The 22,147-nt window shown below is 35.9% G+C and overlaps 2 protein-coding genes across 2 annotated transcripts in view; both read right to left on the reverse strand.

Moving 5' to 3' along the window:
- LOC123241403 (aldehyde oxidase 3-like) overlaps positions 1-2,701 on the reverse strand; it is a 119,115-nt gene extending 116,414 nt beyond the window's left edge. Inside the window, exons 1-2 of the mRNA XM_044669060.1 lie at positions 2,648-2,701; positions 748-805 (exon numbers count right to left, since the gene is read on the reverse strand). Coding sequence (XP_044524995.1) covers positions 748-805; positions 2,648-2,701 — 112 coding nt within the window. The remainder of the gene's footprint in view (positions 1-747; positions 806-2,647) is intronic.
- An 11,138-nt stretch (positions 2,702-13,839) lies between these two features.
- Positions 13,840-22,147, reverse strand: part of LOC123242136 (aldehyde oxidase-like) — a 104,795-nt gene continuing 96,487 nt past the window's right edge. Inside the window, exons 33-35 of the mRNA XM_044669665.1 lie at positions 19,027-19,215; positions 18,490-18,657; positions 13,840-15,534 (exon numbers count right to left, since the gene is read on the reverse strand). Of these exons, the coding sequence (XP_044525600.1) occupies positions 15,484-15,534; positions 18,490-18,657; positions 19,027-19,215 (408 nt within the window). The 3' untranslated portion in view covers positions 13,840-15,483. The remainder of the gene's footprint in view (positions 15,535-18,489; positions 18,658-19,026; positions 19,216-22,147) is intronic.

Here is a 22,147-nt window from a genome sequence, read left to right on the forward strand (position 1 = left end):
AAAAGAAAAGAAAAGAAAAGAAAAGAAAAGAAAAGAAAAGAAAAGAAAAGAAAAGAAAAGAAAAGAAAAGAAAAGAAAGGAAATTACAGGCAACTTCACCAGTGGATGAGACCAGCCTTGTGTGAAAAGCCTCAGAATTTAACTTAACATTTATGAAATTCCTACTACTGTGCTAAGTATAGAAGCCTTAGATCCTCTATTGATTTTTAGGCATGATATGGGTGTTTTCTGAAAGAAAAAAAATAGCCTAGCATAATCGAATCCCTCTAAAAACTAGAAGGTTTAAGCTATAACTTTCTCCTTCCCTGGACTGGTCTTCTGCTGCTTTCTCCTTTCTCTCTTTCTTGGTCTGTTTCTGCTGCTTTAGTTAAAACCCTAGAGTCTTGGGTTCCCTAGGAATATTACATTTTCAACAAGTTATCATGCAAGGAAAATGCAAGGAAAGGCCAAAGTCTTCTAGATTTTTTGTGCCCACCATGGTCATCAAAGTATATAAAAGTTCACTATAGAGGGGCAGCTGGGTAGCTCAGTGGAGTGAGAGCCAGGCCTAGAGACGGAAGGTCCTAGGTTCAAACCCGGCCTCAGCCACTTCCCAGCTGTGTGACCCTGGGCAAGTCACTTGACCCCCATTGCCCACCCTTACCACTCTTCCACCTATGAGACAATACACCGAAGTACAAGGGTTTAAAAAAAAAAAAAAAGTTCACTATACAGTTGGCCCAATAAAATGCATAAATAAAAGGATACGCTTTTTTCTCAAGTAGAACAATAAATTTACTTCAGGGTCTGCATTCTTCTCAATTACCTATATAAAATAAGTTGTTACAATAGCGTAAAGCAAATTTCAGTTGAAGATAATTCATTTTCTGCAATAACTCATTAAGTCATTTTCTAGGGAGGTAGGGGCATGTTTTTAACCCAATTTGTTCAAATTCCATATTTCCAATTATGAAATCGCATGATACCTTTAAGTATTTGACTGAGGTTAAAGAGATGAGTTAGTAACCCACAATATTTCAGAATCAGAGGTTGTGTAAAGCCACATACAAATATATATATATATATCCTGGCCTCCAATAGCTTAAGAACAAAGGAGGACGTGAGATTCTGAATTTCAAGGCAGCAGAAATCATGCTATATATATTCTGTTCTTCAACTGAACATAGAAAAAGTTACAGAAATAGTGATGGCAGTAGTTGAGATTATAGTGTTCTCTCAGCTCCTACAAAAAAACCAAGGGCAAAGACTGTAGGCATACTCAAAGAAAACTTTTAAAACACACCGAATATGAATTTAAAATACAATTCTAGATTTAGTTTGACAACATTAGCTACTCAGAAACACTGATTCATTTCACTAAATGCTAGATCTTTTACTTGTATAACTTGTAATGGTTTAATTGTGCAATGGGGATGGAATGATGTGGGAAGCAGAGATGTTTTCTCCAGGCCAAATGAGAAAATTCCCCCACCTGAAAGCCTTTGCTTCCTTTGACTTAAGAGAGACCAGGTCAGGCTTCCCTATTTTATCTCTGACTATTTTCTCATTTGGACCAGAAATTTTGAAAGCATGATTTTACCTGAAAGAAAGCTTTAAGAGCTTGAAAAGCAAAAAAACTGTGTTTGTATAAAAAATAGATAGTTCCTTTTTAAGACCACATTAATCCAAAAGAAAATAAGATCTTAAAAAAAAAAAAAGAAAGAAATTTGACCCATTTTTATAAGTGCCCAAAGGGACAAGGAGTGAAAGTTACAACTGAGAAATCTGTTTTTAGGCATGGAGAGGGGACATATGGGCAGGACTTCTTTCTCTGACAGTCTGGACAGATTGGTTTTCAGTTTTCACTTGTTTTTCAAAAGGTTTGTCAATGATGAGGCCTTTAGGGTTTTTTTGATTTTTTTTACATTGCTGCTTGAGAATTTAGAAAACTTCCAGCAAAGTAAAATCAAAGCAGCTCAAGTAATTTTTTTTTCTTTTCCTCTGAGGCTTTTATTCTAACAATCACAGGCTGACTGAGCAAGCTCTGTTTCCTTCTTTTAGTTAAAAGAACATATACTGGGGCAGCTGGGTAGCCCAGTGGATTGAGAGCCAGGCCTAGAGACGGGAGGTCCTAGGTTCAAATCTGGCCTCAGACACTTCCCAGCTGTGTGACCTTGGGCAAGTCACTTGACCTCCATTGCCTACCCTTACCACTCTTCCACCAAGGAACTAATACACAGAAATTAAGGGTTTAAAAATATAAAAACAAAAAAAAAAAAAAAAAAAAAGAACATATACTAACACAAAACCTGCCCACTTCAGAACAATGGGCCAAAGAGCCTCAAAATCCCTCAGTGAGATGTACAAGTTCCCTAGTCAGAGAAGTACAAGAGCAAGAACAAACTTAAGACCTCACAGAATTACTTACATCTAAATATCCTCTAAAAACAGAGTTCACCTTTTTATTTCATAACCAGAAAAAGAGGGAGCATGGGTCATAAAATAGTTTCTCATGGTCACACAACCCATTTGAAGCTGAAACACTCATTATCCTCCCCTTCCTCAATTCTCAGCCCACTTAAGCTTAGCAGAGGGTCTAGTGAAGTATCACTTCTGCCCTAATTTGTCCCCTATCAGACATTTAACAATGATGAAAACAAAACCTTACCTTTCTTCCATTCACAAAGAAAACCAGTGTATCTGACTTCTCAGAATGAGACATCATACCTCCAAAATCAGATCTTGAAGTAGAATAGCTAAAAGTCAAGAGATTCTCTTAAGAACCTAACCTGAGTTAGCATCTGCAATTGTGTCAAGAAAAGTTAATGCACCACAGTGAGAAATAAGCACTCACACTCAAGGAAAGGGATCGGACTTGTTTTTGATCTGTTCTCTGGGTTTCAATAAACCAATCACCTCCTGTCTAACATTTTCCCAGCACTCTTCATTCCCCACCCTTTTTTCTTCTTCATTTCCTCCGCTCCTAAGCAAATAAACTTCAAACTAGATTTAATTCTTATGTAAGGCATGCAGCTTCCTGCCCTTGGGCTGAGGGTATTACTGTTACATTCCTGATGGTATCTAATATTGAGAAAATATAGCAGTCAGTGGAATGCAACTGAAATGACTAAGCAGATAAACTAAAAGACATCGTGTTAACTATTTGCATTCAGTTTTATATTTACTGGTTCTAAAATGAAATAAATTAGAGAGATTATTAAGCTACCATGTAGGCTTATATTTAATTTTTTAATTTTTTTTAATTTTTTAGAAAAAATTTCCATGGTTACATGATTCATGTTCCCTCTCTCCCCTGCCAAAGCCAACATGCATTTCCACTGGGTTTTACATGTGTCATTGATCAAGACCCACTTCCATATCATTGATAGTTTGCACGGGGATGGTTATTTAGAGTCTACATTCCCAATCATATCCCCATCATACCATGTGTTCAAGCAATTGTTTTTCTTCTGTGTTTCTATTCCCACAGTTCTTTCTCTGGATGTGGATAGCATTCTTTCTCTTAAGTCCCTAGAATTATCCTGGATCATTGCATTGCTGCTAGTACAGGAGTCCATTACATTCGATTTTACCTCAGTTTATCAGTCTCTGTGTATAATGTTTTCATGGTTTTGCATCAGTTTCTGGAGGTCATTCCAGTTCACATGGAATTCTTCCAGTTCATTATTCCTTTGAGCACAATAGTATTCCATCACCAACAGATGCCAAAATTTGTTCAACCATTCCCCAATTGAAGGGCACCTCCTCGTTTTCCAAGGTATTTTTGCCACTACAAAGAGTGTGACTATAAATATTTTTGTACATGTCTTTTTCCCTATGATCTCTTTGGGGTATAAACCTAGCAGTGGTATTACTGGATCAGAGGGCAGACTAGACTTGTATTTAAAAGCACTTAAAAAGCATGCAATTGAATAATAAAGGTTCTTGTCCAAAGAAAATATGGCTTAAGGATTCTGCAGAACTGGCTTTTCTGCCACAGAGGTTGTTTTTAGGTTGGAAAATTTCAAGTACTCATTTTTTTTTATTCAAGGATTTTGTGATTGGCCTAGGCCCTAGGATGTTTTGGTTTTCTGTTACTCTGTTTAACCAACTACAAACTCTTTTCTTATATTTTTGAAGTTAAAATATTAAGTTAAAATGATGATCATTTGGGTTAATTCATAATACTTAGTCATTGCTCTTAATTTGTGTGTATATCTATTAGGAGGCAGTGGATAGAGTGCTGGAATTAAAGTCAAGAAGACTGAGTTCAAATCAAGATTCAGATGCTTCCTAGCTGGGTGACTCTGGGCAAGTCACTTAATTCCTGATTGCTTGACAAAAGAATCCACTGGAGAAGGAAATTGCAAGCCACTCCAGTATTCTTGCCCCCCAAATAAAAAAAGCCATGGATACCTATGGTCCCTGGGGTCACAAAGAGTTGGACATGACCAAAAGACTGTACCCCAGCAATAATGACAACTCTTGAAGGCAGAAAACAAGCTAAAATCAATCAAATAGAAGGAGGATCAGAAAATACATGAAATGGTAATCTTTTCATATTCCTGTTCTAAAAGAAAACATTGGTTAATTTAAATAAAAGGTTTGTATTTTGAATAGTTGTATATAAAAGTATTGATTGAGTCTGGGTCCATGATATATGTAATTTTTAAAACTCTTCCTTTCCCTCTTGGAATCAATACTAAGTATTAGTTTTAAGGCAGAAGAGTGGTAAGGGCTAGGTAATTTGAGTTAAGTGACTTGCACAGGGTTAAATAGGTAAGAAGTAAATGTCTAAGGGCAGATTTGAACCCAAGACCTCCCATCTCTAGACCTGGCTCTCAGTCCACTGAACCACCTAATTTAAACATTGAAATTCAAACCGTTTTTCATTTTCTGATAGGAATAAATGATTCCCATTGCAGGACATATTTACTTAATAAAAGCATAAGTAAATTATAATCCTTGATAACAGAAATATAAGAAGGCCCTTAATCAGGGAATTTCTTAATTACTATTCAACATCATGGACATTACTTGGCATTTGGTCTTTTGCTAATAAATATCCATATGTATATGTGTGTGTGTTTTCCCTTAGGCCAGGGTACAGCTGTACCCATAATGGCTTCTGGTTCTGGATCTTGGTCAACTGGGTTCTGTCCTGGAGAAGCTTGACCCCAAAGGGAAGGGATAAGAATTTTCTCATTCTCTCTGGCTTTTTGTGCCCTCACCTCACAACAGAACTTCAACAGATATATCTCTAAAACAAAGTTTAAGGAGGATTTTTGTCTAGTGTCTCTAACAAAAGTATTGACCGCCCCTTTCATAAGGATTCTCATCTGTAAAATATAGTTATCAGGCATAGGACAACTATTTATCCCCTCTACCCCAAAACAAATGCTGAAAACATACAAAAAATTCCTAAATACATAGTGATACATACTTAAAAACATCAGTTATAACCCATTATGCTATTATATATAACATAACTATTATGCTCTCCTAAGAGGTAAGGACTCTCAAGGGACTATTGAACAGATATTTCATATTCACCTTGGTCAGTTGACCAGTCCATAATCCCGTACTGATCACCAGGCATTGTGCTAAGTGAGGTGATATAAAGAAAGGCTGAAAAATGGTCCTACTCTTACGGATCCCACAGTCTACACAGGGAAGGTAACATGCAAGTTATATACAAACAAAACATATAAAGATCAATTATAAATCATCTTAGAAGGAACTCTCTGGCATTGAGGGATTGAGAAACACTTCTTGCAAAAAGTTGGCTTTCAGCTGGGACTTGAAGGAAGCTGGGGAGCCCAAGAGACAGATATGAGAGAGAGAATTCCAGGCATTAAAGGAAAGCCAGTGAAATTGCCTGGACTGAGAAGATGGAGTATTTTGTACCAGGACCAACAAGGAGGCCATTATAACTGAATCAGAGAATTGGTGAATAAGATTGAAGATGACTAGAAAGTTGGGAGAGGGCCCAGGTATGAAGGGCTTTGAATGTCAAAAGATTATCTATATGATCCTAGAGGTGATAAAGAACCACTGGATTTTATTTCAAGGAGGTGGGGAGACACGGTCAGACCTTTATTTTTTTTGTCCTTTTTTAGGATTATCACTTTGATAACTGCATGAAGGATGGACTGGAGTGAGAATAAACTTCAGGAAAGGAGATCAACCAAAAGACTCCAGGTTTGAAGTGATAAATGCTTGTATCAGGGCAGTGGCTATGTCAGAAGAGAAAAGGGGGACTTATGTTGGAATTTTTACAAAGGTAAAATTGACAGAACTTGGCAAGAGATTGGACATGAGAGAGGATGAGAGACAATGAGGAGTCAATACTGACTAGGTCGTGAGTCCCTATATCGCTTATCTATAATATAGAGATTTATAAAGGAAATTTGCAAAGAAGGTTAAGATCCTTGATTGAAAAGCAATCTTGGAGGCAGTTGGGTGGCTCAGTGGATTGAAAGCCAGACCTAGAGATGGAGATCCTGGGTTTAAATCTGGCCACAGTTCCTAGTTTTGTGACCCTCAGCAAGTCCTATAACTCCAATTGCATAGCCCTTACTGCTCTTCTGCCTTGGAACCAATGCTTAGTATCAATTCTAAAACAGAAAGTAAAGAGCTTTTTTAAAAAAGAAAATTAAAGAGGAGCAGATTTGTGAAATCTTACAATTGGGGGGGGGCACTTTTATTGTTGTAGTTATAGAGAAATTGGTTTTGTATATCTGTCTCACTATACAAACCTTCTACACTTTACAGTTTCATGTGTAATATGAAGTATACCCTTCCCGTTTAGGATTTCAACCAAACTAGACTATTATTTATTTGTATGTAAAGTCCCAAGTCATAGTTTTACTGGTATCAGTATTGTTGTGAGGAAATTAGGAAGTTAGTCAATAAGCATAAGTGAGCAGCCAGAGCTGTCAGGCAAGTGCTGAGGATTCCAAGAATGGAACAGGAAGAAAAGAAGGGAAGTTTTTCCTGAGAGACTCTCTGGTGTGGCTGATGGCAGTTAGGTGCTTGCTTAACTGTCTGCAGTGAAGAGCCCAGGAAAGTGGATTGTCTCCTGCAAGAACTATCTGCTCTGTGAGGAAGATCAGGCTGAGCAGTGAATTTAGTTCTGGTTGGTGGACATACCAGACTAGTTCAACTCCCTGACTTCATCTCCTTGAAGATGTGGTTCCTGGAAAGCTGAGATCATCACTGGAGCTGAAGAGGACCCTGCAGTGAGACATCCATTCCCCTTCTGATCTTATAGGCTTGACCTGGCTGCCTGTGTTAGAGTCAGTGTAGTGTTTGTTCCACCTTCTAGTCCCTTGAACTTATCAATAGACAATTAGATTTTGAGTGACATTTCCCTTAATGCCTACCCATTAAACTCATTATTGAACTGTTTAATTTACTTCCCGTGTCTTCCTCAACCCCAAGAAAGGACCCACAGAAAGATAACTTTCAAATCCTGATTTTCCCTGCATTGAGTGGAAACCAGTAACTGTCAACCAACTTTTACCAGCTTGGGTATCATTACCCATTTCCCACATCCCTTGTGTAGGTTTCAGTGTATATTGTGTATTCTATCACTTGTGGGTTTGTGGGTGTGGTCTTGATTGTATTTGGCACCCTTGTGTTTCACCTGTTTCCCCAACCCACTTATTCACTTTATTGCATAGATTACTTATTGTTTGGCAGGGGTTGTTGTTTTTACCATATCTATGGTTTAAAACTATACTTAAATATTATGAATTCATGTTAGATTTTGATGTTGCCCAACCAATACTGGCTATAACTGTGCTAGATATATTGGCTCATATGCCTATAATTGAAAAGGAGATAGGTAAAATTAAAGCTGTAGCAGCACTGAGGGCAATACAACCATCAGATAGGAAGAATATCACCTATAAGAACAGCAATAATGGTAGTAACAACAGATATCAAGGGCTGAAAAGATATTTCCTGTGCAATTGCATTGGACATTTTGTAAAGGAATGTAGGTTTAAAGGTCAGTTTGATGGGCAAAGAAACAACAGAAATTATGGTTACGATAATAATAATAACAACAGGAGAAATAATTGGAATGGCAATAATAACAATAATAATTATGGATATGGACAACAAAATAGTTTTACATGCCAGAATGCATGCTGCCAAGGATTGTAAGCCCCTAGCATGAGTGTAATGCAAGAATACATAAGAACTGGTAAAAGACCTAAGTACAGCCAGGTTGTTGCAGGGAATACAAATCATATTAACCAGAATAAAGGGATAGCTTTGTTATGAAAGTATACCCGAAGTTCAGAAGTTCTAAATCAAGTGGATGGGAATAAATTAGGTGTTGAACATATTGTGTGTATTAAGCAAAATGATAATGGAATTGTGAATAATGGTAATGGTGTAATTAGAATTAATAATAATTTGATTGGTGTTAATAGTAATTTAATTAATAATGGTGATAATTTAATCAGTGTTCATGGTAATTTGAATGGAATCAATGATAATTTAAATTGTATTGGTGCTAAATTAAGTGGTGTTTGTAGTAATTTAACTACAATTGTTAATAATTTACTTGTTGATAATGATTTAATTAGTATAGTAAATAATTGCAAGAAAAAGGGGAATTGTGTTGGAAATAGTGATAGAAATTCTAGTGATTGTGTAATTACAGAGAATAATGGAAATTGTGATTTGAATAAGGATGGCTTGATTGTAAATAAGGACAATGATACTAAAATAGAGGTGAAAAGGATTAATGAGAGTAGAATTAGAGGAAAGTGTTAATGTTAAATTTTGGAAAAATTCTGTAATTCAAGATGATGTTAACTTGGATAGATGGGAAATAGCTGAGCTATGTTCTGATGTTACTGTTTTAGCCTCTGTGTTGGAAATTTTCCAACCTCCCAATGGCACAGAACCACATGTGTCTGTTACTATTGAAGACCAGATCTACAACCTTCTGGTTAATACAGGAGCAAGTAAATCAGTTTTGCAAAGTTTTCCTGAGAATTGTAGAGCTGTTGGTACAATGGAAGTTGTTGGTGCTACAGGCAAACCTCAGAAAGTAGCCAAATTACAACCAAAAATGATAACTCTTGGACCCCTATCTGTGGAACACACATTTATCTGTATTCCTGAATGCTCAATGAACCTTTCAGACAGAGATTTGCTGTGTAAATTGTGAGCAACTATCCATTGTATTGAAATTGGTGATATATCTTTATGTCTCCCAGAGGGATCTTTGAAGGCCTTTCCATTGCTATTCTTATATTCCAATAGTATGGAGGATGACTTAGGTACTATCTATACAATACCTGAGAATATAGCTAAGGAGTTGTGGTCAAGATCATCCACAGATGTAGGATAATTAAAATCAGCTACTCCAGTCAGGGTGAGGACAAAGGAAGGACCAGTTCCTTGAGTGCCTCAATATACCTTGACTAAGGAAGCAAGGTATAAGACCAATCATTGAGTTTCTAATCCAACAAGGGATAATTATACCTTGCTTTTCTGAGTATAATACGCCAATTTTGCCTATAAAGAAGCCAAAATTAGACAAAAATGGCTGACCTATATACCAATTTATCCAAGATTTGAGAATGGCAAATGATTATGTCATCAAGTCACATCCAGTTGTATCAAGTCCAGCTGTTATAAGTTCTTCCATTCCAAGTCAGGCTAAAAATTTCGCCATGGTAATTTTATGCTTTGTGTTTTTCTCAATACCAATCCACGAGGATTCTCAAAAGATCTTTGCTTTCACTTGGGAGAAAACCCAGTGGAATTGGACTTGTTTGCCCCAGGATTTCACAGACTCACCTAGTCAATTCTCTCAAATTCTAAATCGAGATCTAAAAACAATCAAGTTTAAAGAGAGTAAATTGGTGCATGTTGTGGATGATATCCTTTTAGCATCCCCAAATGAAAAGGTATGTCATAGAGACAGCAAGATTCTTTTGATTGAATTAAACAAGCAAGGGCATAAAATCTCTAAGACAAAATTACAGTGGTTTGGTTCTACCTCGAGGGCAATATCTTGTATTTGTGTTTTCAGAGGGTTCCAGAAGTATTACACAAAAGAGAATAGCAGATATACAGAAACTGAGTGCACCTAAGACCAAGAAGCAACTCAGAGCTATTCTTAGAACTACTGGTTTCTGTAGGCAGTGGATTCCTAGATACAGTGAAATCACTAGGTGTTTGACAGATCTGACCAGGAAGATAGAACCAGAACCTCTGAAACCAAAGCCTGAACATCGTATAGCCTTAGATAAGATTAAAGAAACCATATTATCTGCCCCACGTTGGGAATCCCAGACTATGAAAAACCATTTCAGCTGTTTGTTGATGAGACAAAAGGTGTAGCTTCTGGTGTACTTACGCAGACTGTTGGACAAAGTTATCATCCAATTGTATACTACAGTTGTCAACTTGATCCAATAGCTGCAGGTGAATTTGATTGAACCTTTAGCCCTTTCCCTCCCGGCAACTAAGTCTCAACATTAATTCAATTGACTTAGTATAGTTGCTACTTATTAAATCAAAGAAATATTACCCCTGTGATTATATACCTATATGTCTCTGCTAAATACGTTGTAGTATTTGTCATGAATCTCTCTTTTTTCCTTCAGAGATATTTAAAAATCAATGTTTCTTGATAGCACTTGGATTAGAAAAGGCACAATGGATGTCATTCATGCCTCTATAAGTATAAATATATCTAACTAAACTGATTTGATTGTATTTGAGTAAAAATGTATTAGGTCTTTTTTCCTGTTTTTCTTTTGTCCTTTAGATAGCAGGCTATGAAATGAGGAAGGAAGAATCAAACATCGAATGGTACTAGTCATTAAAGTTTGGGGCTCTAGGGATGTCATAACTCTAGCAACAGCCTGGTGATATCTGCAGTGATCCTGGACATCCTAATTTCCTGAAAGAGTGAGGGAATAAAGCTCAATGTGACTTGAATTCTATTTTGCAGCTTCTCCTTTATCACCACTTTGTTTCTACCTACTCCATACAATCAGGAATACTAAGTGGTACAATGGATAGAGTGCTGGACTCAAGAAGCTCTGAGTTCAAATCAAGAGTCAAACACTAGTCCTGTGATCCTGGACAAGTACCTAAACTCTGCCTCAGTTTCCTTATCTGTAAAAGGAATGGCAATCTTTGGCAGGAAAACCCCAAATGGAATAACAAAGAGTCAGACATGATAGAAACAGCACTCCATACTACAATAGGACAGCTAGTACCAGATATATGGATGAACAGATGAGTTTCTAGAAAGGTCATAGGATCATAGATTTCTAGCTGGAAGAGATCTTAGAGGGAACCAATTTCAATTCTCTTATTTTACAGATGAGGAAACTGAGGTACATAGAGATTAAGTGAATTAAAGTTACTTTTTTGGGTCCTGGATGAGATCTTTTCCACAATTTCTTGTTCATGTCATTAATGGCAAGGTGCCACTTTTAGGAATGAGTAATGTGAAGGTTATACATTGGATTCAAGTGTCAGGGAATCCATTCCCACCTAAAAGGAAATGGGTATTTATTTAATCTAATTATATACTATCTTCAGTTGCTGATCTTTCTTGGTGCTGATCTCTCTTGGTTAGACAATGCCATGTTTTCAAAATTTACAGTGTGTTGTGGTGGTCCAAGTATTACTCTTGCATTTTCCTTTGGATTGTTGTATGTGGTTTTATCTGCTATACCTTGGGGAAAGGTAGTCATGAGAATAACAATTAGCATTTCTCTGTGCATCTGTGTCTCTCTGTGTCTCTTGCTATCCTTCTCTGACTGGCCCTGTCTCTGTCCCTCCATCTCTGTCTCTCTGTCTCTGTCAGCGTTCCTGTCTGTGTCTGTGTCTGTCTATCTGTCTGTCTTTCTCTTTCTTTCCCTCTTTAAGGTTTAAGGTACTCATCTGAGTTTCTCTTTGTGTTGTTTAGGAGACAGAACACAAATTACACCTAAGAGATCTGAAAAATAATGAAATTCTTTGCTATTCAGGTCTCAGAACTAGTTATCTGTTGCTTTACAACTGAGCTCAATCATCCATGCCTGGGAAAAATTACACAGCAAGATATGTCTTTCTGACAAATGACAATGTAGCTGTTTATACCCATCATGCATCTCTTCCATTGCTTCTTTGGTAACCTATAATTTTGGCTCTTCTAAGACTGTGTTGTTTTCTGATTTTCTAGATTCATAACATCTCCAGGAGAATATTAGCATTAAAAACAATAACATCAGTGTTAGCAGCAATTTGGAATAACTGTCGGTATTGCACAACTCCTCAAAATAGAAGCAATATGGTAGAGTAGGAAAAAATTGCACTTGGATTTAGTACCCCTCAATTTGAATCCTGTCTCAGAAACTTGCTAGTATTGTGATTATGCCTAAGTCATTTCACTTCTAAAAGCTTCACTTTCCTCATATCATGGGAATGGGCGGATAATTCCTGTACTATTTATTATATAGGGCTCTTTGGAGAAAAGCACTTAACAAATGCTGAAATACTGTGTAAATGTGAGTTATCTAACATACTTATTAGATAGTACTAGTGATACCCTGATCCTATTAATACTTTGAAATACAATCACAAAAGATAAAGGGTTAGTAGATTTTGTTAATAATTTTTTGCTAATGTTTTATTGATGTTTGTTAATGATACAGTGTTGATTAATGAAATCCATCACCATCCACCTCTCTTCTCCTTCACTACAATCTCTTTGTTTATCCAATGTCACTTTCAGAGTAGAAATGGATTATGAAATTGGAGTTAATACTATTTGTCTATCATTGCTAGCTTTTTAAAGGTGCTGTCTTGGGAAAAAACTGCTATGTTTTCTCTTTCACAAAATATCATTCATGCCTCTGGCATAAAAAGAATACAAGATGAGGTGGATTGGTGATCTGACAATGTAGTATTTTACATTCTATTTTCTATTCTTACTTTGAGTAGAGCCTGATCTATCCTTAATCCAACTCTACCTTGTAACAATAAAGGAAAGGTAAGGGTTAGAAAGAACATATATGTGTGTCTAGACATAAAGGGATTTTAGGGAGTTGGAGGGAGGCCAAAATGTCTCCTTAGGATTATATACGACCAATCAGATGTTACTAAAAGGGTACCTAACAAACCCTCTGACAATTCTAATAACTTCACCTAAGCTCACATACATAGCCACTCATGTCTACTCACAAAGTATTGCTATATACAAAGACTTACTAAGTGGATCTCATTTTCAGGATCAGTCTCAATACAAGGAAAGGAGAAAACTTTCAAAAAAAAATTGAAGCCAGATATCATTAGCATTATTAAATGGTATTTATTAATCATCACAAATAGCATGTGTTACCATACAAGAGAAAACAACCAACATCATTTTTGCTCTCCAAGGAGCTTATATTCTGAAACAAACTTATCAGAATCGTTTTGTTAGAAGGGATTTTGCATGACTAAAATGAGATGATGCATGAAAAGTATTTTGAAAACTTTAAAGCACTATATAAAGATCAGTTATTATTTTAATAATAATCTAACATATATTCTCTCCTCATATTTAATAGGATTACATTTTTAAATCTAAGGCTTAAACATCCCAAATGCTTAAAGGAATGAAACTAATTATATGTAATTAGAATCTGTTACCCTAAAAACTATGATTCCCAGCACCTCACTTTCCTCCTGTCATTAGGTGCTGACATAGGCAGGATATAAATTTTGTGTATTTCCACCTCTCTCTCTCTTCTTCCTGTAATGGCAGCAGGCGACCGGCAGTCTTTTTAAACAGGCAAGAGAGTTTAGTCACATGATTCTATTTTGTTAGATAATTATCCTTTTATTCCTTTCCTTCTAGTTATTATTAATAAACTTTGTAAAATATAATACTTGGAGTATTGGATATTAATTTAAATCCTACAATTGCTTTCTATTTAAGTATAGAATGCCACATTTTATAGAAGCAAAATTGAGTATTTATTATGATTAGTGTTTTTTAATATAAGCCAGATAAGTGAAGTTAAATATAATTCCTTTCCCTCTACTCCTCATATCTTTATAAAACCAGTATAAAAAACTCATTAGTCAACAATGATTAATTAAATGTCAGCTCTCTGCAGAACATTAGGTTATGGAATGGGACAAAAAAAGTAAAGCTGGAGATATCCTGCTTTAAGAAAATTCACTATGTGAAAATATAAAACTTAGGAAGAGATAAAATAAAAATAATTATACTTATGAGGTGGAGATGCCTGACATTCATCCTATGGGAAAAGATACAATAGCCCTCACCAAAACAAAAAAACTCAATGCCATCAAATTTTGGTTTACTTAATATATACCAAAGAAAATTAACCCCATTTAGGAGGAAATGCTAAGCTCTCAGGATCTTTATAGTCATTTTTTACCTTGTCATAAAATAATATTTCTACATAGAACAAAAACTAAGGAATCATAAAATGTGAAACTGGAAAGGACCCTAAAAATCATCATGTCAAACCCCCTTCTTTTTACAAATGAAGAACACAAAGACTCAGATAAATTAAAACCCAGGGTCAACAATTCATTGTCACTCTTTCAATTAGGATTTAACCCTGAGGAAACATGTTTTGGGATAAAGTAGGCCAAAGTTTCTATGGAATTTTATTATCTCAACTTTGGTTTTTATAGCTTTGGCTTTCAACACATTACTCTTAAATTTGGATTGTTTTTCTGCCTTGCCCCTGGATCAAGCATCTTAGCGACTGATGAATTTTTGGCTTTTGACATGTTGATCACTTAATCTCTTGATTTCAAAATTTAAAAATGTTTTAGGGCTGACATGATCTAATCTAATATCATTAATTTAAGCACTTTAGAACTCTAATCCAACCCATCACCTTTATTTTACAGATGAGAGAATTGAAGTTTAAAGAAGTAAAGGACTTGCCTAAGGTCACTCAGTGCTAGGATAATGACAGAAACTTGGATTCTTTGAAATCTCAGTGCTCTTTTCGCTGTTTCACACTGTCCTTTCCAAAAGGCTCTTTGATTTTCAAACTAAAATTTCCATCTTTTAATCATTCCATCAATCCCTGGAGTATTCTGATCCTTTTCTCGTCTCCTATAGGGACTCAGCAAGACATCACAATATATGAAAATGCTGACCAGAAGAATTCATATGCATGTCACCTGTGACATTCTCACAATATAATCTTAAGACAGATCCCTGATGGGAGAAAAAGCATTCTAAGGGAAATAGGCTAGAATTTGTCCCTTTGATTTGGTCTTTAGAGCCTAAGGATAGCTATAAAAATCTGAGGCAGGAGGGTAGTTGTTGAATGTACCTAAAAGCAGAGTTAAATATCTTTATTTGCCAAACTCTTAATGGATTTTGGAAATGAATAGTATTAGATATGGCATTATATAATCTAAGGAGATTCATGTGATTGATTCTCCATTTCCAGGTATAATCACAATCTCCATCACATTTTCTCCATATTTGTCTTTGATTCATATACGAATGTCCCAAGGAACATAAGATCCAGGTTCATCCTTCGGAATCTAGAGAAAAGAAGAAATTAAGATATTTCCTATTTTATTGATGATAGTTATTTTTGTTTTATAATTATATCAAGTTATCTATAATTTTCCACTACTACTTTGACTTAAATACTTAAAGGAGCTCTTGTTTCATTCATTTCATTTGCTTCCCTCTCCTCCCCATTGGTACCCAGAACTCTGTTCCAAGATTAAATAACTTGCTCATAGTTATTTCTCCTTTTCTTCTGCCTTCTACCTTATCATTTTCAAACACTTCCAAATATTCTCATCCTTTAAAAACCCTGCCTTGACTTTTCTACTGCCTCCCTAATCTACTATCCTTTAACAACTAAACTGTCTACATATATTGCCACCATTTTCTCATCTGACATTTACTTCTCAACCCTTTGCAGTCTGGCTTCTTACCTTATCATTCAACTGAGACTGTTCTTTCCAAAGTTATCAATGTTCTATAATTTCAAAACCTAAGTGCTTTCTCAGGCCTTATCTTTCTTGATCTCTGCAAAATTTGACACTACTGATGATCATTTCCTTCTAGAAATCCTGTCTTCCTTGGGATTTAATAACATTGTTCTCTCCTCGTCATCTTCCTACACATCTAACTCCTCAGTTTCCTTTTCTAGTTCTTCATCTCTTATTTCATCCCCCTTTTTTATACAGACATCCTGTCCTGGATCTTCTTCCTACACTCTCTCATAGATTCCCATAGGTTTGATCTTCTCTATGTAGACACCTTCCATTCCTATATCAGCAACAGCTTATTAAGGCAGATTTTTGCCTGGATTTCCCATAAGCATTTCAAATTCAACATATTCAAACCAGAGCTGATTATCTTCCCAATCCCCAAATGTTTCATCTTCCTTACTTTGTTCTTTCTATTAAAATCACTAGGCAGTCTCTCTGGACCACAACATCAGTGTCATTCTCAAATCCCTCTCTCTCACTTCTGACATCCAATAAGTTATCAAGTTTTATCATAACATATTTCTCACCCATCCCCTTCTCTCCACTCATATAGCCACTGTACTCTTATTCAGATCCTCCTCACAACTCACCTGAACTCCACTTAACTAGTCTCACACACCTTAGAGTTTGGGAAAACAGCCATCAAAGTGTACAAAGAAATGATAGGTAGAATCCTAAGGCCTAAAATTCTACAAGGGAAGTCAAGCGAGGAAAGATAAGAAGTTCTCAATAGTGAAATTTTGAAGACAAATAAAAACAATTCTGATAAGTAAATGAGGAGAATATTTTCTAAGGAAAATACTACAAGTAACTCACCAACCAACAGAAAATGAAAGAACAAGGACTTGAACTCAAATCCTCAAAATCCAATGCTCTTTTCATTAAACCATGAGTTCAAAAGTAAGTAAGCACATAGTCATGCGAAAACATTGTCAGCAGAACTGAAGCTAAGGCTGGTGGAAAAAAGCTAAGGATAATTTTAAGAATTTTTAAAAATGTATAATACAGGGACTGAACCTGTAGAGGAAACACCAAGATGAAGAAGACATTTCTACTAATATCAGTCAGCACCTTCTCTGCAATGTATAACCTTAGAGAACTGATTAGATTATTGAGGGATTAAGTAAATTGCCCAGGATCACATGACCAGGATGCCTCAGAAGCAAGATTTGGACCCTAGTTTTTGCCCTGTCAATAACAGCTCTCTATCAACTACATCATCCTGTGTCTTCTTTTAATATTGTTGAGGAGATGAATAGGAGAGAAGAGTAACAAAGAAGGGATAGGTGTGTTCCTTTAAACATATGGAATGATAATAGAAAGAGCTGCTTTTTTTCCCCTTAGGCTTTCTCTGACAAGAAGAATTATCTTTTAGATTAGAAGATACAGAACAAAAATTGTTAATAGGATATCAAAACTAAACATAGAGATCATAAGTAAGCACTTAGATACCATTGATAAGTTCAAATCACCTGGCACAAATGAACTACATACCAGGACACCAAGAACTGACAGATGGGATTGCTAAACCATTGCTAGTAACACTTGGAGATTATAGAGAAAATGAAAGGTGGCAATGGTTTGGAAAAGGGCAAATGTACTAATTTTTGAAAAAATAAAGAGGTCAGGAACAGCTAAGCAGTACAGTAGATAGAGCACAGGCCTGAAGTTGGGAGGATCTGGGTTCAAATCTTAACTCAGACACGTCCTAGCTGAGTAACCTTTGGCACTTAACCCAGATTGCCTAGTCCTTGCTACACTTCTGCACTAAGACAGAAGGTAAAGGGTTTTTTTTTAATATTTTTTTCAAAGAGGAGGAGTCACTAAACTATAGTCCAATGAATTTTACTTCAATTCCTGTTACTTGGTCAACATTTAGAAAAGGAAGATGTTTAAAGTAGCCAGCCAACCTTTCATGCCTTGTCCAATAAGAGAGAAATAATTAAATCAGCTGAGGTTCCTAGTCTTGGTCCTCCATGGTCTGTCCTCTCTATTCAAAGGTTAACCCTTTTGTTAATGGGAAAGAGAGAAAGAAAGAGACTATGAGTGTGTGAAAGAAGAGGGAGAGTTATTCCCCAAACATATCCTTTTAAAGGACAACCAAAAAACAAAAGTCATGCCTTTTCAGAAAGGACAGAAATGAGACTAATCATGAATGGATGAAGGACAGGTTAAATTATAGGGGCCACCTATATCAGATTTTTTTTGAACCCATCTCTTTTCAATTTTTTCTTTTACTTTTATAAAAAGAAGCATGAAAAATGGTGAGTTTTTCACTGTAGAGTGACAAGACTATTATTTCATAGCCTTGGGAATCTTCAGGGCTTTATTTAGAAATATTAATTCTAAACCCTAAAACTTATCATTTTTCCATTCCCCCTTTCTTCCACTTTACTTAAAAGTGGAAAACTAATTTGGTAGTTGGTTCAGCCCTAGTCTCACAGAGAACAATTAGCATTTTTTCCAAGTTTCTTTTGAAAAAATATATACCATTTTTGTAAATTTATCTTCACAGGCCATTCTAATCTTCTCAGGGGTCAGTGGACTATTCAGTGTGAAGACTCCAGAAAATCCCCTTTCTTCGCGTGCTGCAAGAATGGCATCATGTAGAGCAAAAAACACAGAGGATCCCAGGAATAATCCCGATTCTCCCAGTCCCTTAGACAAAAACAAATATAGTGAATAAAAAAATCCAACTTCCTTTTTATTTATGCATTTTTGTTATATTTAGCTAATTGCATTTCTTGTAAAAATGAGTTAATGGATGTAAAGTTATTTGCAAATTTTAGCTCTTATGTGTCTTTCTTTATAGTTCTTGTTGAATAAGAACCATTAGCAACTGAGAAGTAAACGTATTTCAGATGGTGTGTTGAACCTAAAGGAGCATTATCCTCTTCCCAGTAGAATGTAAACCCCACGCATTGCCTCTCAGATACTAGTTTAATAAATACTTGTCTTATATTGAATTGAATTTCCATCTCAAACACTTTATAGTGAAAAATTAATTTCTTATCCAATATAGCTTACCTTCGATGAATATAGAGTGTGAGCAACTTTAGAAGGAGGCAAAAAGGAAATATTGAGTTCAGTAGGCACATCACAGAAGGAAGGGATTTTATATTGTTCTGGTCCCAGAGTGTACAGGACTCCTTCAGGTGAGTATTTCAGTTCCTCTAGTGTGTAAAGACCAACACCTTGAATAAATGCACCTTCAACCTGATTTGAAAAAGTGATAAGGAATTCATCTTTCCTCATATATTCAAATATCATCATACATGTTAAAGCAAATAGTATGCAACTTTAAGATGTTTTTTAAGTATTTTAAGAATTTTACAGGGAACCACAGGCTCTTGAGGTATGCCTCAAGTAGCAACAATAAACTGAGAGTAAAGCGATCTGGGTTCTAATCCTGACTCTGCCATTAACTACTTCTGTGATAACAGAGTATCACCTTCCTTTTTGAGTCTCAGTTTCCTCATTTGTAATAATGGGGGAATTGCACTTGATCATCCTTAAGGTCCCTTCTGTTTCTAGTCATCACAATTTCTTACCTTCATATAGGTACTAAACAGGGAATGAGTCTGTGATTTGATCATTCCTAGGAAAAAAAGTCCTTCTACTGATACAGGTCACTGCCTTCTTTGCAACTCATAATCATACAGACCCTGCTGAGAGCTCTGGAAGCTTAACTTACTTTCCCAAAGACATACAGCCAATATGTATCAGAAATAGAATTTGAACTGAGATCTTCCAGTCTTCAAGAGCATTTTTATACCTTTACACATTGACTTTAATAGACTCTAGGTCAAAACTTTCCAAAAAATACCCTGACTTTCACTACATTTTTTTTCAACATTTCTTACTCTTCTCTCAACATGCCCTCTCCTCTCACTCTATCCAGTATGAGCCAGGCTTAATCATGAGCAGCAATGCTAGACCAATCTCATTCCTTTTCTGATAGAGTTTCTAGACTGGTAGATCAGGGAATTGCCACTGAGAGGGAATATAATTGGATTTTAGCAAAGCATTTTATATAATCTTTCCTGATATACATGGGGAGAAAATGGAGAAATATGGGATGAAAGATTGTATCTTTAAGTTAGTTTCAACCTGATTGAATTAATGGACTTAAAGGGTTTCAATTAAGGAATTGATGTCAACTTGAAGGGAAGATTCCAGTGCAATGTGTCAAGAGTCTGTCTTTGATCTTGCTCTACTCAATATTTTTGTTAATTATTTGAATGAAAGTATAGAAGGCAATGATTATCAGATCTGTGGGTGACATAAAACTTAAAAGAATAACCACCAGACTGGCTCTATGATATGGGATCCAAAAATATTTCAGTAAATTAGAACATCTGAATCTAAGGTCTGGATCTAAGGAGATGAAAACTATTAGGTATAAACATAAAATCCTACAGGGATCTAATTATCCATTGCATAAGTATAGGGTTAGAGGAGATATGCTAGACAAGAGTTCATGTTAAAAATAATATCTAGAGGCTCCAATCAACTGCAAGGTCAATATGATTCAACAATATAATACGATAACCAAAAATGTCAGCTTAATTTTAGACTCTACTAGCAGTAACAGGAACCAAAATCAGTGATGACACAACATCTCATCTGAAATTTTTTGTTTATTTAGGCCATCAACAAGAGAAATGTGTCTAGAGAAGGGCAGTTCTAATATTAAGGGTAGAGGTCAATCAATGAGAATTGATTACAGGAATTGGGGATGATTAGCCTGGAAAAGAAAAGTCTAAGGGTGGGAAATGATAGCTTCTTGTAGAAGAAACTGTCAAGATCATCTAATCAAACCACTCAATTTAGAGAAAAGCAGTTTTCCCTGACACAGTATGTATCCAATTCAGTCTGACATGACAGTAGGATTGCTCTAAATATTACTAACATGGTCAGACCAGTACCCAGAAAATATCATTTTTATGAGTTTATTCCACTGCTTAGAAGACATTGGTCCCCTGCTGAACAAGTCGAATTGAACAAGTCCAATTTCCTCCCCCTGGTTTTCAGAGACTGATATCTCTTGTAAGTTCTAGACCTGTATCTCCACAAATTCATTGAATGAGCACCTCAAAAAGCCTATACAAATCTTCTTCCTATACCTGTTCATCCTTTTTACTTCCCTGGATTTTTTTGTCTGTTTGTTTTAAGTCAGCCTGGTATAGTAAGTAGAGAGCTGGACTTGGAATCAGAAACACATATATTTAAATCCTACCTCAAACACTAACTAGCTTGATGCTGGGAAAGTCTCTTAATTAGTTAATCCCTCCAAGACTGTTTGTTAATCTACAAAAATTGAGGATAATAATAGCACTTACCTCAAGGATTATTTTGTATGGATCAAATGAGACATTATTAAGTATTGCATTTTTAAACCTTAAAGCATGGGGGCAGCTATGTAGCTCAATGGATTGAGAGCCAAGCTCAGAGATGGGAAGCCTTGGGTTCAAATCTTGACTCAGACACTTCCTAACTGTGTGACCTCCCAGCAAGTGACTTAATCCCCATTACCAAGCCCTAATTGCTCTTCTGCCTTGGAAGTATTAATTCTGAGATGGAAGGTAAGGATAAAAAAACTTCCAATATTATATAAATGCTGGCTGTTATTATATCTGTTAACTACCTCACTAAATCATAAACCATCTTTTAATATACCAACTCATATCCTATTTCTATGCACCATGGTGATATCCCAAATTGAGAATAAAATTATTCCCTCATTTTCTGAATTCCTTGAGAACTTGTCTCTATGGCATTATTTAGGAAGTCATTATAAACCCAGGTACTATTCTCTTACCCGTTACTGTCTTTTCTCTCAAACAAGATTCTAAGATCTAAGCTCAAAATTTTACTTTTTGAGAGCTAATGGCCAAAATAGGCATCATCTTTGTGGACAAACTCATGATGATTTCTAAGCGTAGACTAGTTTAGAATACTTGTGTTTTTCTTGCCAACTGGCACACAGTAGGTACTTGATAAATATTTATTGCTTAGTTGACTTTTTTGTAGCATTAGGGGTCTCAAATAACTAAGGCATCCTTATCCTTCAGATTCTATTTTACAGCCTGTAATCTTGGTCTTTTCTCATATTCAAACTTCTTTAAAATAGTCCAAATATTTTCTG

The sequence above is a fragment of the Gracilinanus agilis genome, chromosome 3 (assembly GCF_016433145.1).
Source record: "Gracilinanus agilis isolate LMUSP501 chromosome 3, AgileGrace, whole genome shotgun sequence".
Classification (NCBI taxonomy): Eukaryota; Metazoa; Chordata; class Mammalia; order Didelphimorphia; family Didelphidae; genus Gracilinanus; species Gracilinanus agilis.